We start from the raw sequence: 15368 nt of genomic DNA, 5'->3' as shown, positions 1-15368 counted from the left end.
ATGGGGTCAGTTCCAGCAGCAGCCGTTGCCATGTCTCCACTTTCAGTCTGTGTTGGGGAGGGGGAGGGCTTTGGAGGGTAAAGGGGACAGAGGGGTTGTATTTTTATAAACCATGTGCTCTCCTGCAGGCCTGACAGTGATAAAGTAGAAAAGTCCCAGAAAGGGACTGGTGTACCTTTCATTCACAACAGACATTGAGGCAGACTCCAGCACTGAGCTTTGATTGGACACAAAAAGAAAAGGACATTGTCAAAATTACAAAAGGTATCCTTAAGAAGACAAGCAGACTAGAAGAACATGGATCTAAAGACTGAAAACTGCTCAAATGGCCTCACGCCAGGCATCAGCTTGAAGAAGTTACACAAGATGGCCGAAGACCTGATACTGCCGGGAAAGTTCATCATCAGAGTCCTCAATGTTGCTCTGGAGTTTGTAACAAACTTGCTGGCCAGAATTTTAGGAAGCCACCTGGTCAGACGACATTTCCACCTGGTGCTGTCTAGTTTGGTTCTGTTTGGGCCTGTGCTGAGTTTTTGGGTGTCAAAGTTCAGCCTCTTTGCAAACAGCCACCACTACCTGTACAGGTGAGAGCTCCTTTTTTTAATAAGTATCTCACATCATTAACTAGCTGCTTTTGCTGAAAATGTATAAAGTGGCTGCATGATTTTCAGTTGCACCTGTGGCCTTCTTTTAAACCTTTCACTATGAGCTTAAAGGCCATTAATTCCACTGCTGCATTAAAGACCAGTTACATTTAAAACTTTGATACTAGACATATTTAACCAGGATTCTCAGGTATGCATTAGTCACTGGTGTGTCTCATGGATCTTAGTCCTCACCAGACGAGGATATAGAGAAATTACTACATAAATATAAGTCATTGTCTACTAATGAAGAGTTTATAAATGATCACTCATGATTTTTTGAAAGTAATTAAAAGACATAATCATTGCTTTACAGATTGAAAGATAATTTAATGTAAATCTTCTGCCAGCCTTATTATTATTATTAAAAAAAGATAACCGAAAAGTTAAACTCATAAGCAATAAAATGCATTTTTGCTCAGTTCAGCACATTCAGGGGATTTACCTGGTCTGGTGTGACCAGTAGCTGATGAGAGCTAATGCTATCTAATGTAAGTAAACTCTGACTGAGAGTTCTCTACTTGTACTATCATACTCACCATTATTCTATAAAAGATACTCATTGGTACTGTTCAGTGAAACTAAGTTTGTTCACTTTAAACCATCAAGTTTGCAACTATAAATTATTATCATTCACTTTTCCTGTAACACTGATTTTCTGATTCAACTCTCCCACAGGAAGTTCCTAAAATCCACTTGGGGTTGGACCTGGATCTTGACAGGTTCCTTCATCCTCCTCCTCTCCCTCTCAGCCCGTGACTCCATGTCTGTTTCCCTCCGCCACCTCTCTCGGGTAGGGGTCGTCGGGTTGCTCTGGTGGGGCTGTCAGCACCTCTTGACCCTGCTGGAGGATGCAGCAGGGACCTGTTATGAAACAATGACTGTTGCACAGGACATCCAGAGCTCTGCCTCCCCAGGACTGCCGCTGCTGCTCCTGCATGAAGATGAGACCAAGGCCTCCTGCCTCAAAGCCAACATGGTGTGGAGGGGTTACGAAGTATCCCAGGATGTACTCATCCTCTGCTTGTGTTGCCTACTGCTGGTGGAGGAATTGTCTGTCTTTGGTGCTCACATAGTCCAAGCGACACCCATGCAGAGATCCCCCGGAGCCCCATTGAGATTCATCTTCCTCCTGTGTGTACTTCTACTTGCTGTGTGGATTTTCCTGCTACTGTGTTTGCTCTCACACTTCCCCAAGTTCCCTTCCCAGCAGCTGGGAGGAGCTCTGGGCTACCTGGGGTGGAAAGGACTTTATCAGGGGTGGTACAGACTCAAACCGTGCTGGGGCTGTCCTGGTTTGCCAGGAGACAGACTTTTTACCTCCACAGACGCTGACAAAAGGCTACAATATTAAACTCTGAGTAAATGATATTTGAGGGATGACAGTGTGACGTTGACAGCTCAGGATGTATTGAACGGTCAAAAGGTTTTCATTAGGGCTGTGACGAGAATCTAGGTATGTTACCTGTGAACGCCCTTTACAACATTGCGTAAGTCTGGTGTCATATAAATATGCAGGTTACCTTAATTGTCAACATTAGTTAAAAAGAAGATTTTAAATTCGCATTTGGACAAAATAAGTTCAGGCAGCGTTATCAGACTCATGTTACTTTATTTTGTAATCTGAACCAAAATGTATACACAATAAGAAAAAGTAGACAATTTTTGTCAGAGTGGGTGTTTTGATATTTGATGAGTGTCATACTAGACTAGTTGTGTCTAGTTTGAATGCCTGTGAGTGTGCAGATGTCAGTCTCAGTAGATGAGAGCTTTCCCATCTCCTCTAGGCTTCTTAATCTTGTCATAGTTCTTGTTAATGATATCAAACAGCACAGCCTGCAGGGAGAAATAAAGACAGTGTGTGTCAGCCACAAACAGACAACAGCCGAAATGTGAGTGTGAGAAAGATGTAAGACAGAGACTGAATGAGAGAAACAGACTAGTCAGAGAGGGTAATAAAAGAGAGCGACATCCAGATTCGGAGCTACTATATAATTGTGTCAAACAGCATCATCACCTGTACCTCCTTGTTCATTAACATCATCAACACAGGAGGACATTAGCCAGAGGAAGGAGACAAACGGATTAATGGACAGGAGATGGAGTACCAATCAATTTTACAAAAGCACAGCAATTAGTTTAATTACTATCCTATTAAGGAGGAATGGATTCCATTTTGCCACTACCGCTGCTGCTGCTGGGACACAGCTGGAATATTTTACAGATTTGTGGGTAGTTTTATTCAAAATACACTGTATGATTACCAAAGAGGGTATACTGGGTTTGATAGGCTACATAAGGTTTAGGCAGTATTTGAATGTATGCAGACGTTAATGTAGTCAATCAGTCTACATTATCATACAAATCATTATCACTTGTGTTTAGACACATTTTACACAATTAGATTTTTATCCATTTTCAGATTTGTCTCTGTAAGCGTCTGAATAAATAGAAAATGTTAGCACTCGAACGGAAGCCTAACAGTAAACAATGAAGTGGGTGTATCTTACATATGTGTTGCGGATGTCCAGGACCACAAGGCGGAGCTCACAGTACTGGTACTGGTCAAGCTCATGAACCAATTGTCTGTAGTCTCCCTGCATCAAAAAGCACACACCACAAGCACCGTGTTTACATGCAAAAACAAATATGGCACATGCACTATGTACCCAGTTTATGCAGAGGAGAACACAGGAGTCACGATGTCTTTTTTTTATCTTAATTGATTCTATCACTGAGTGTGTGAGCATCATCACCCAGAAACACACATACATGTATGAAAATGCAATACTCTGATCAAAATGCAACATGAGATACTGACCACGTGGGGTTGTTTGGAGGCTTTGGCCACAGCATCTCCTCTTTCACTGTAATATCTAACAAGCCAAAGAGGAAAGATAAGTTTCTTGTCATTCATTTTGAACAGTCCTCAATAGGATATATTGCTATCCAACAAGCTTTAAACTCGCTCAGGGTGCCTCACTAAATGTCAAAATTTCTGATTCAAATTTGCCATCTAAAAAAAGAAAACCCATCCAGTTCTGATTAAAGTGAGAATGTGTGACTTTTGTTGAACGTGCTAAAATATTCACAGTTCATCTGTGAGTTCAACTTTTCTTTTGTAAGAGGAAGTATGTATTATTTTTCCTCTCAAAAGTTAAAGTCATTTCACACCGAGTGTACTGGTGCATAAACACAATAAAAAACTAAAAAACAAAAAACTGCCGTAAAGTAGCTGCTTTGGTGTGGGCTCTTACTTTGAAATCTGAGTTTGGAATCCCTCAATTTTGGTGCGTGTGTTGGTCAGCAGCTCAAACACTTTCTCCTGTTGGACAAAAGCAAAGCTGTCAAACCCAAAAACTAAATTTCACCTCAAAGATCAACACTAAATTAGGAACATGTACAAAGATCTTTTTGAGACACACAAGACATGGTATCACTGTCCTGTATCACCAAATTATCAGCAGTTACTAACCTGCACAGCCACTCCAAAATTGTTTCCATCTTCAATTTTAGGGATTTGGAGTTGCACCCACATTGACACCTGCCAGAAACAAAATCTGAATATAATGACCTCTAGTGTAATATATGAGTCTGTCATAGTGTTTTGATATTCCAGTTATAAAGTTCCGAGACAGCTCCATTTAAAACAGGTGTAAACACTAGATAGAGGCAGAAGGTCATCTGCCATAACTATATATGTCATAACTATATATGGGACCACTGTTGAGACATGGCATGTGAGCTCCTGTCTTTGTTATATAAAATCATATGAACTGAAAGGCAGATTCCTTACATGTGTGAAGCTATGGAGACTGATTTAGAGACAGACAGACCGTGTTGAGCTTCTCCTTCAGTGTCTGGATCTGAGGCTTGACTTCCTGCAGGAGACTCTCCACTCGCTCGTTGATGCAGATGGGACCACAGGGAGGCCCTGGAGGACAAAACATGCCTGAACATCGCTTCATTCAGTCACAGTATGAAAGAGTGAATTCTGGTTCAGTTGGGCTTCACCTGGACTGCTTTCAAAGAGGATTTCCTTTTCAGTAAAGACCACCCACATAAAATTTTGTAAACAATGAAAATTTAAAAATGGTTTTCTGGCTCCCAGGGAACTACGAATCAATCCTGGCAAATTGATCTGTATACAATGCTTTAAATGGAATCCTTTATTCATTATTAATGGTTAAGGAATAAGTAGAAAAGCAATAACGTCCAGCAATTCAGGTTTTCTTGTACTGTTTGTACAAAAACCTGAACCACGTTTGTAGAATAATCACATCGTACAGAATAGCTTCATTATACAGAATAACCACAATTATATAATTACAATAGTTTGCATTGCGCAATCATAGATTTATATAAAAATTTTGTTTTACAAAAACCCTTTTTCCACCTTTAAGTATTTTTCCACACCAATCTTTGTGCATATTTAATTCAAAGTTGAAACCTATTACCTTCACTTCACGATAACCAGATTCTTGTACAGAAAACTGTAATCACAAAGAACTTTAAGATGGACCTTGTGAAAATGACAGGTGACTGCGTCGTACAGTGTTTGATAACCACCACCCTGGATTATCATATAAATACCGCTCTTTCCTTCACATTCAAACAGTAGTTTGCCTTATGACTTATCAACACCATCTCTGTCTTCCCATTTACCCGAATCTTCCTCCTCTTTATCGCTGTCCTTGTCTTTCTTCCCCTCCTTCTGCAACATAAGAACAGAAGAGATTAGGTCAGAGAGTTTCCACTGCCTATTAATCTCTTAAACAAGCTCACCCACATGCTTTTTTTATGTGGCTGGTAAAATGAAGATGTCAAATTGACTTTTCTTCTTGCATAAGAAATGTAACCCAGTGGTAGCAGTCCCTGTTCCCTGCACCTGACGTCTGAAGCCTTATTGTTTATTCTAGTGAGTTGCTGTATGATCTCAAATATTCTTCCAGCCCACTTTCCCATTCATAAAAATCAGGACACTGGAAATGCTGCACTCTTTCCTTTTCTAAATCAGTGTGTGCAAAATGACACCAACTGCCAAAATTAATTAGAGTTCTGTATAAATGAGGGATACAACCGAAGGTGAAAAAACCTCATCCGTGAGTGACTTTTATGTCTACATCTTAAAGTCAGTGTTCATTTTGTGCTGCATAGAGACCCTGCAGGTACTTCCACTCCTTACACGATTCTTTCAGTGCTAGTCTAAGAACCTTTAGGTTCAGCAATAAGAAATAACCTTAATTGGATTTAATGCCAAATAAAGGCTTAATTCATGGCGGATTGAGATGTCATTTAGATTTTTATTTAAAGATCACTGAAAATAAAAGGAAGTTGCCCAGTGATTGTTAGCCATAGTAACTGGGGATTCAGTTACAGTGTTGTGTGCTGGGTCCGGGAGGCAGACACCCTCTCCACGTTTAAGAGTAGGCTTAAAACCTTCCTTTTTGATAAAGCTTATACTTATTAGGGCTGGCTCAGGCTTGTCTTGGCAATTTCCTCTAAACGAATTATAGGTAGTGGCAAATTGCAACTAGACCTAATTATGCTGAATTAATTAACTGACCAACAAAAAAAGAAATGTTATAACTCTCCAGTACTGTATTTGGATTTCTTCAAACCAGCATATTTTCTTTATTGGAGTTATTCCAGAGAAAAGAGCCTAAAACCTATCGAGTGCAGGACCTACCTCCTCCTTCTTCTTGCGTTTGGCCTCCTCTTTAACTGGGTCAGGTATCGGGATGTCCAGTGGAGCCTTCAAGGATGCCAGGTCATCACAGCTGAAAGATGTCTGGCAGCAAACACAAGTCATAAATGTCCTTGTGTATCTTAGAATACGAGCAACAATTTGATCAAAGTAAAGAGTTGTCATAACAGGGTCATTCTTAATTTGCCTCAGGAACCCCAGTCAACCCCTAAAGATCCCTTCAAGACCTTTGACCCCAGTTTGCTTCATACAGACACGGACTGATACCTTCAGCAGCATCTGCAAGTCTTCAATCTTCTGAGGGAAAAACTTTGAAACCAGCTCTTCTGCCTGTTGGAAAAAAATATATATTATTATGTGACACAATTCAGATCAATCTGAAAAGATCAATTTTAGGAGATATTTTATGAGATGAGACTACTGGATAAACGACCTCTTTGGTGAGCTTCTGGCAGAAGTCATCAACCTGCAATGAAGAGATGAAATGCTTTAGTTTGATAATTGTCCTTCCTCTCGACACAGTCGCCATAAACGTTATGAGCGCCGGTTCGAGAGGACAGTCTTACTCACACAACTGCACGGGCCTGGCATCTACCTGCTCGGCTCGTAGGATCCCTGCTGTCCGTCTGGTTATCAAAACTCACACTTACCTGGACACGAGCTCACCTGTTAGAGTAACTGAGGCGGTCGAAGGGAACAAGGCTTTCAAATGTTAAAAGTAGATCAAGCTAGCGGACATTGGTGCTCACCTGTTTCTTCGACTCGAGGCGGATATCCAGAGAAGCCATGTCGTGTCTGTAGATGAAATGTCGTGAAAAGCGTTTTAACCTCAATCAAGCGCCGAGAAAGAATAATTAGCTCGTTTGTGTGTAATTCAACGCAGGGTACAACACGGAAAAGTACTGACAGTTACTCAGCAGTAAAAGCGAAAATGAAAGTAAAGCGCATTTTGAAACAGTTCCCTACTTTCCCTCTTTAACATTGAGGGCTCCTGTTGCATCGTGGGACTTGTAGGGTTTTTTTTTTGGTTTTTTTTCCATTCCCTATAACAAGAGCCAACGATGAGAAATATTCTGGAAAGCCTTATAGCATCAACTGTAATGATTAATGTGAAAAACGTCTTATCAAAAATCAACCCTAATGCATTTTGAGTTGTCTTTGCCTGAATACCGTACAGGCACACTTGTTTGCCATATACTGTTGATTAGCTGATAACCAGCAAATGTTCAACAAAACGTCATTTACGGTGTATATAAAACCTACAGTAGCACAGCCGTATATTAAAAAAATATACAGTATAAAGGCCTATCCCAAAAGTTGTCACCTATATTGCAGAGATTATGATGAACATTTTGTACAATTTCTACATCCATTTGAAAACCAATTTTATCCCATAAGTCATCGCATGCGATGTATCCCAACTTCTTCTGTAGGTTCTGACTGTGTCCAGCAGATGATGCTGCTGTTCTAAGTCAGGTAAAGCAAAGTGCCCTATGGCAAACTACAGGATATAGATAATGATCAATAGCACCTGAGTAAACCTGTGAAGATTTATGCCATTTGATTGGTGTGTGTTTTTGTTTAAAAAAAAATCTTTACATCAGATGTATACATCACAGTGTGTATGAACTAGTTTGCCTTGATGACACAAAGATCCTTCTGAAAAAAATATATTAAAATACTTGAAAAAGGGAATGGAACTTTTTTTTGCTAATATATTTAAAGTACAAAAAGACACATAGCCAAAACAAACAAATCTCCATTGGTCTCCACACTCAAACATTCCCAGCAGCAGCAGGAGAGCACCACTTTAGCTGACTATTGATTACCATAAAGCCAAGGCCAAAGTGTATCTGCTCTTACAGCCAGCATTTCAGGGATCTGCTGTTTTACATCTGATGTCACATGGACCCTTTGATCAGGAGCTGTGTGGACAGAGCCGGGGCTGACCCAGTCAGGTTAAAGCCTAAAACAAATACAGGACCCTGAGTGGACAGAAAAGGCGTCACACCTCCCAATGTAAACACAATCCCGGTCATCTCACTGCTACATGCTATCATTATGCCAACATATGCTGTAATATGCCAGACTAAGACTTTAACAGGTAAAGCCATCATGTTTAATCACATCAGGAAATGAAGAGACCCCACATACATTTAATCCCTTGGCTGATAGATGTGTGATGTTTTCTTGCTGCTAAATCCTTCTGTTGTCTACTGATCATCTTTAACAGATTTTGGATGAATGGTAGATGTTTCATTTTAAAGTCTACTGCATGTTTTTTTCAACACCTCTCTGAACATCTGTAGTATTTAGTACCCCAACAATAGATCACTTGTCAGGCATGAGGTCTCATTTGAGTTGGACCCAAAGGGCAAAGGCTGCACTTGTTTACAGTGCAAGCTCCATTAGTCATTGATTCTGTGATTTGATTGAGTGAGTGATTAAAACTCTCTAGTGTGGTATTCAGCTCAGGTAGACTGTTGGGAAATACCGAGGACAAAGGTCATGTGTCTGAAGAAAAGTGGGGAAGGGAGAGGTGGAGGGAGATAGAGAGAAAAAAAACTTTATTTGTTTCATTGTACAGTGTTTACGTTTTACAGGATTTCATAACAACCCTCCACTGTTACATACTTACAATATTAACTGAAAACACAGAACAGATATATAGTACACAATGTACAGTATATTGATATGCAGTGCTGGAACATAAGTAAGTACACTTACTGAAGTACTGTACTCTACTATGAAGACATTTTACTTTATTTGAGTATGTCCAATTTACGGTCTTTATATGTCTACTCCGCTATATTCCAGACAGAAATATTGTTTTATTTACTTGACTATATTTATTTTAACTACTATTGTTACAGGTTACTTTGAGGAGCTGGAGATGTGCAAAGCTATGCCATGTGGTCACCATGTGCTAAAAATCAGATGATGAAGTTGGAAATTATACTGAAGTGAGAAAGGAGAGCCTCTATTGAGAACACATGTTGCATTGTATTTCTAACTGTCTGATACTCCTCACACACTTTTTGGTGCACCTCATATATTTCTATCATAACAAACAGAGAAACCATACATTTTGAAATCAGACTTCTTTTGAGAGATCAAGAAAAATGAGAGATCAGAGACATTTACATATTTACTGAAGATTTAATACTAATTTGCATTTAACAGTTTGGTGGCTTGACTAATTAGTAGATCATTGATAAGAAAATAATGATTCTGAATTCATTTTTTAAAAATATGTAGTTTTTTTACTCTGATATACAGACGGGTGACAAATTAAAGGGAAAAAACTAATGCAGATGCTTCCACATAGGTGCATTGCATGATACAATTAAGCAATTAATATCCATGCATATCATGCTCTGTGACATGATTAAATATGCTGAGCAGGCCCAGTTGATTCTGATTTTGTATCAGTATGGTCAGAGGAAAAGACCTAAGTGACTTTGAAAGAGGGTTTGTTGTTGGGGCACAGATGACAGGCGCTTCAGTCACAAAGACTGGCTGGTGTTTAAATGGGTACAGCAGCTAAAGCGACATCTGCATTTGGATAGTAAATAAGGGTCAGAAACTGTGGTCGATGGCACATTTGATGACCCTGATGCTCGAGCATTAGTGAAGGGAAAAACAGAAGGGCAACTGTTCCTTAGGCGACTGAGAATGTCAATGCAGGACGTGATCAGACTGTGTCAGCAAGAACAGTCAGTTGACAGTTACATAGAGGGGGATATTATAGTAGGGTTGCAGGGAATAAAACCCTCATTACAAAGATGAAGGCACATTTGAGAGTGAAGTGTTATAAAAACCATAGGCATTGGTCTACAGAGATGTGGAAAAAAGTGAAATGATCAGATGAGTCATCCTTCACCACTATGCACTCACCACAAGTGGGTGAGTGCATAGTTGGTGTACACCAAGAGAACGGTACAGTCCTGAATGCTGGACCCCTTCAGTGAGGGGATCCTGTGGTTCTGTTATGCTGTGGGGGGCATTTTGCTTGTATGGTTTGGGTCCACTTGTCCCCTTAGAGTTAAGGGCCACTGCAAGTCAATACAAAGTTGTTCTGAGTGATCATCTTTATGTCTCTTCCAGGACAACAATGCCCCCATCGGTAGGGCAGGAGGGGTCACTGAATGTATTGATGAGTATGAAAATGATGTTTATCATTTGCTGTGGCCTTCACAGTCACTAGATGTCAAAAAATTATTAAAGAAGTTACAGCTTTTAAAGGCTTCTGTTACTTTTTTGCTTTTTGCTGCATTTCTGAGTCATGGCCATTTAGCATGTATGCATTCATTCATAGTGTGTGTGTGCGTTATCCATGTGCACTGAGTCTCTTTGGTTGGCTGCTGACTCTGCAGGGCCTACAAGAGAGCATGAGACGGGAGGGCTGAAATTTAACCAGGCATGTTGGACTGTTGTAACTCTCTTTATCTCCTATCTAAAGTATATTCTTCTGTCCAACCCCCACCCCTTTACTTCCCCTCTCTCTCACTTGTGTGTGTGTGTGTGTGTGTGTGTGTGTGTTTGTGTGTCTGTGTGTGTGTGTGTGTGTGTGTGTGTGTGTGTGTGTGTGTGTGTGAGCCCTCCCCGAGTTCCCAAAGAGAAACATTAACAGGAAATTCACTATTTAAAAACCAGATGCAGACGCACTTGATTGCCCTGTCCTGTTAGAAAAAAGCGTAAGCCTCCTGCTGGCTTAGGTCTGAAACTCAAAACTATTTCACTCATGCAACAGGCTTATTAGGGTTGTAAAAGTGATCATTACAACAATATTCTAGAAGACTATAACTATAAACCATAAGTTGGCAGCACTGCAGCCTCCAATGCCCTAAATCTAACTTAACCCTAACCCAAAGAGGGAACTGTTGGAAATTTGAGCTCAAGTTATCAAAAATTATGACGGCCGAAGTTGCATAGTCCCAGATTAATTTTTTTTGTTGGCTTTTAGCATATTGTTTTCAAGTTTTGATTCTTGAGCATTGCCTTTTGCTATCCTAGTGAGTAGACTGAGTAGAGTGAGCACTCTGTGGCATTTTTCTCTAATCAATTAATCATAACCGATTAATCAAGAAAATAATAATAGTAAATATTATTGGAATAATGGAAATAATAGTTCCTTCAGCCCTAAAACAACAGTTATTTGTAAGAAGGCATTTTGTATTTTATCATAAAAATGGCTTGGAACAATTTAAAGTTAAATTATACGCTGAAAACAGCTTGCAGACTCACTTGTTGCTTATTTTAAATATCAAAAATGGAGAATTGGGTATTTTGAGACTTAAATACTCTTGAAATTTAAAGTAAAGGTAGATGTAACAAAATTATCTTTTAACAAGCCATTTCACGTGTACTCTGCCACTTGAAGCCTTGGTTTTACTCTTCCATTCAGCTCCTTGGGATGTTTCATTCTGGTAACTTTACTGAAAACAACCATAAAGTCAAAATACAATAAAATAAATACATGCAGCAGAAGGAAAGTATTGAAGTGGGTGACATGATACATTAAACAAATAAACATTAGGTATAAATAAAGATAATACAGGGAACCCTTTACTTTCAGTACATATAGATTAAAGGTCCAAACCACAGATCTTATAAATGATCTTCAGTGTATTTCTCATGAGGAGCACAGCCCAGCCTGTGAAAAAATATGTATGTCTTTCTGGTGTCTTTGGTGGAAAAAAAAAAAACTGAATTAATAAATTGCCATCTTCCAACTAACACAGAACAAAAAACCACAATGGGCTACAGAAAACGATACATTACAACAGTGGTCTGTTTCAGTAATACTAAGCAATACATGTAAATAAGTAAAGACAAGTATAGATATAAATAATAGGAATAAATAAATAACATAAATACATCGGTGACGATTTACATAGCGTCACAGCATTTGAACAATAATCTGCTAATGAAGCAAACTACAGCATAGTACAGTGCGTTAAGGAAAAGTTGCTTGGGAATAAAGAATTTTCCATAAAAAATATAAAATCTTCCTTCAACTCAAAGCTTCCAGCTAACCTGGATAAATCTGACACTGCACAGAGTAGCCCACAGATAAAAATGTAAAAGAGAAGGGAAATCACAACAAAATGTAACATGTCTCATCCAGCTGTGTTTGGGGGCTTCGTGTGAACACCCCGTCTGATCCGCTTCCGTTTGCTCGTGTTTCCGGGTTGTGTCTCCACGCTGGTTTTTGGTGTGCATCAGCCGGTCGGTCCGTGGTTACGAGCAGTAAACACAACGTTATGGACGGACCCCAGGATATTTATATGTTAGAGCCGGAGACCAGTCACTTCGTACAGCATTAAATCAGTATTTTATCAGTGCTCTGTTGTCAGCAGGGCAGCATCAGGAAACTGGGCACATCCAGGTGTTTCAGTGTGTGAACAAAGTGCAAGGTCCCGTCTCAGCACAGATATGAGCTGTGAGCGGCTCTAGATACTGCTCCTCGCGTCCCCTCTTCATATCACTTACATGTCTTTTGAGACTTAGTTTTAATACGCTAGTTTTATTTTGCACAGAAAATGTCGTGTCTTTTACTGGGAGTCATACGGAGGTGAGTAACTGTGACTTTCCGTGTCTTCGTTTTAATCTAAATCGTGTTTTAGCTGCGTGAACACAGGCGGGCTGAACTTCAGCAATACGTTTAACATGGTACGTTACTTAAAATAAGATAATGCTAAGACGGTATTTATGCTTCAGCAAAACGATTTTGCCATTCATTCAAAATCTGATATCCAAATGTTTTTTTGCTTGCCTAAGTGACATATACATAATAGGTGCAAATTAATTTAGCCTGTTTTTAAATTTTATAAACATACAGAAATACTTTGAAAATGTATTGTGGTAATCTTCGTGCGCTGCCCTTTCAATATGAACCATACTGTGCTCTTTTTTTTTTTTAAACCACCTTTTCTGAAGACTAAACATTTTTTCAAGCGCAGTGGGCCAACAACACAAAATTACATTTAGTATGACCCAAAGTTAACTCAAACGTGAATACACATACATAATATCTATGCTTTTATAATGAGATGTGACCTGCGACACTTTTCCAGCATCCATTATATGAATTTATTATGAAAGAGTCAAACATTTTGAGCTTTGTTTTGAGGAGTTGCTGTAGAAAGTCTAATGTTATTGTGAAATCTTCATTGTCTGTCAGCTGCTGTGCTGATTGCAGCCAGAAACTTGTCGGACTTGATCTCATCTCAGAGACAGGCCTTAGATGAGATGACACTGAGCAATGACATGTAGAAGTTTTTATATATTAAACACACGTCAGGGTAGTACATGATTTTAAAGAGCGTCCCCCCCTTTTGTGATGACGACGAGGACTCCAGGGAAATATTTGTGTGCTTTCATTTTCTCAAGATGCATGTGAGTGACTGGCTGACACCATGGCACGACATGTGAGTTACTGTCAGAGGCCCATGTTCCTGTGCATTGTGTTTGTATTTCTGCTTGAAAGATTGTTAATGACTGGAGTCATCACTCCTCTGTTTGCCTGAATGTCCGGGAGCAAGTTCTGTGTGTTTTTCCCCTGTACTCACCGTACAGTGTGTGAGGCTAATGAATGCAGCACATGTGCATGTTCTAAGTGATACTCTGGTTTTCTCTGCTCCATATGTAGACTCAGTCCTAAAGAGCTTATTGACCAGGATCCATCAGGGCAGTGAAGGGGGAGTGTAGGCGTGTCTGTCTGTGGTGCATAAGGATTGGCTTGCTGATTTGGAGGTGTGTTTGGTGGAAAACTTGTTCAGCTGGAAGCAAGAGACAGCCAGCGGAATGGATACCATATCAGGGTTATCTGTTCCCTGACATTCCTTGTTTTCTGTTCTGGATAACGTCCCTCATTTCATATTTTACCTCCTTAAAAACAGGGAACGATGTTCCCTGAGTCAATGCTGCAGACTAGTCACTTTTCAAAGGTTTTATTGAAAGCTGATGTCTCAGTAAGCTTATGATAATTTTTTCAAATGGAGACATGCTTGTGCTCATCAGGTATGGGGGATGGGGTGAGGAATGGGGAGGCAGAGACAAAGGCATGAGGGGATGAATGACTGCATGGGAAGTTGGGAGCAAAGGTCATCAGAGTCTGTTCAGGATTTCTAAAAAAAAATCAGCTTTTTCAATGCAAAGAAGAAAGAATAGAGGGCTAATCCCACCCTACTGCTTCTCCCTTCATCTTCTTTCTCAAGTCAGGCACCCTCCGAGATTCAGCCAGCAAATGAACAATTAACAAACAGTTAGCTTCTTATAATTAATTTTTAAATTTAGTCCGGCTCATCTCCTTTCCTAATCCTAATCACACCGGAGATAATGTTCAGCACCACTCAAATGGTTAAAGTAATTAGTGGCATGATAGGGTGGATGATTGGGAGCTTAGGTAATTGATTTAGTGTGAGGGAGAAAGAGACTAAAGGACTGTAGAGCTTATTTAAGGAGACTGGTTCATCTAATATCATAGATAAGACAAAGTGCCTTTTATTTTTTTGGTCTTGTGGGGCTAAAGGTCAGTGTGGGATACTGTGATACAGTAACACTACTGTTCTTTTAGTTCCCCTTCAGCCAATTATTCATTTATTTCTTCACATCTTAGTGAAAAAGTCTAAAGAGCCTCTGAAAATTGAGAACAGCAATGTTTCTTTTACAAAGAAGAGTAATAAGCCAATGGAGCATGTTTGATGGGTGCAGGGGGTCCAGAGACATAACAGTTCCCAGACTTTTCCTCTAGCACTGTCATGTGGTCATTGTGGTTTGTTATTTTGAGTAAAATGTCTCAACAACTATTGTATGGATTGCGATGAAATGTGGTTCAGACCTTTGTGTTCCCCTTAGGATGAATTGAAATAACTTTGCTCACCCTCTTTTAATATAGCGCCATCATCAGGTCAACATTTTAATTTTCGTAATTCTATGTCAAATCAACAGATTTTAGAATTTTTTTCCAAGAGGGTCTCACTCATTTGTTCCAGTCATACCAAACCATCTGT

At 39.7% G+C, this 15368-nt stretch overlaps 3 protein-coding genes across 4 annotated transcripts in view; 2 read left to right on the top strand and 1 right to left on the bottom strand.

The window, feature by feature from the left end:
* The first annotated feature begins 96 nt into the window (after positions 1-96).
* Positions 97-2138, top strand: LOC120789641 (fat storage-inducing transmembrane protein 1). Its single transcript, XM_040126481.1, has 2 exons — positions 97-584; positions 1323-2138. The coding sequence occupies exons 1-2, from the start codon at positions 298-300 to the stop codon at positions 1996-1998; spliced, it is 963 nt and encodes a 320-aa protein (XP_039982415.1). The 5' UTR covers positions 97-297; the 3' UTR covers positions 1999-2138.
* A 101-nt stretch (positions 2139-2239) lies between these two features.
* Positions 2240-7819, bottom strand: psme1 (proteasome activator subunit 1). Of its 2 annotated transcripts, none has more exons than XM_040126483.1 (12): positions 7676-7819; positions 7101-7146; positions 6785-6817; positions 6619-6681; positions 6334-6435; positions 5310-5358; positions 4481-4578; positions 4120-4188; positions 3902-3969; positions 3466-3520; positions 3155-3241; positions 2240-2480 (listed from the first exon to the last, which is right to left on the bottom strand). In XM_040126483.1, the coding sequence occupies exons 2-12, from the start codon at positions 7137-7139 to the stop codon at positions 2400-2402; spliced, it is 744 nt and encodes a 247-aa protein (XP_039982417.1). In that variant the 5' UTR covers positions 7140-7146; positions 7676-7819; the 3' UTR covers positions 2240-2399. The 2 variants fall into 2 exon arrangements, with proteins under 2 accessions (XP_039982417.1, XP_039982416.1); XM_040126482.1 differs by lacking the exon at positions 7676-7819 and adding an exon at positions 7318-7547.
* Positions 7820-12502: 4683 nt separating this feature from the next.
* The window catches only part of pck2 (phosphoenolpyruvate carboxykinase 2 (mitochondrial)), a 27590-nt gene continuing 24724 nt past the window's right edge, over positions 12503-15368 (top strand). The window contains exon 1 of the mRNA XM_040126805.1: positions 12503-12928. Within this exon, the coding sequence (XP_039982739.1) occupies positions 12897-12928 (32 nt within the window). The 5' untranslated portion in view covers positions 12503-12896. The remainder of the gene's footprint in view (positions 12929-15368) is intronic.

Source organism: Xiphias gladius, chromosome 5 (genome assembly GCF_016859285.1).
Source record: "Xiphias gladius isolate SHS-SW01 ecotype Sanya breed wild chromosome 5, ASM1685928v1, whole genome shotgun sequence".
NCBI classification, from domain to species: domain Eukaryota; kingdom Metazoa; phylum Chordata; class Actinopteri; order Istiophoriformes; family Xiphiidae; genus Xiphias; species Xiphias gladius.
The sequence above is the reverse complement of the archived record's forward strand: the minus strand, read 5'-3'. Positions and strand labels throughout refer to the sequence as shown.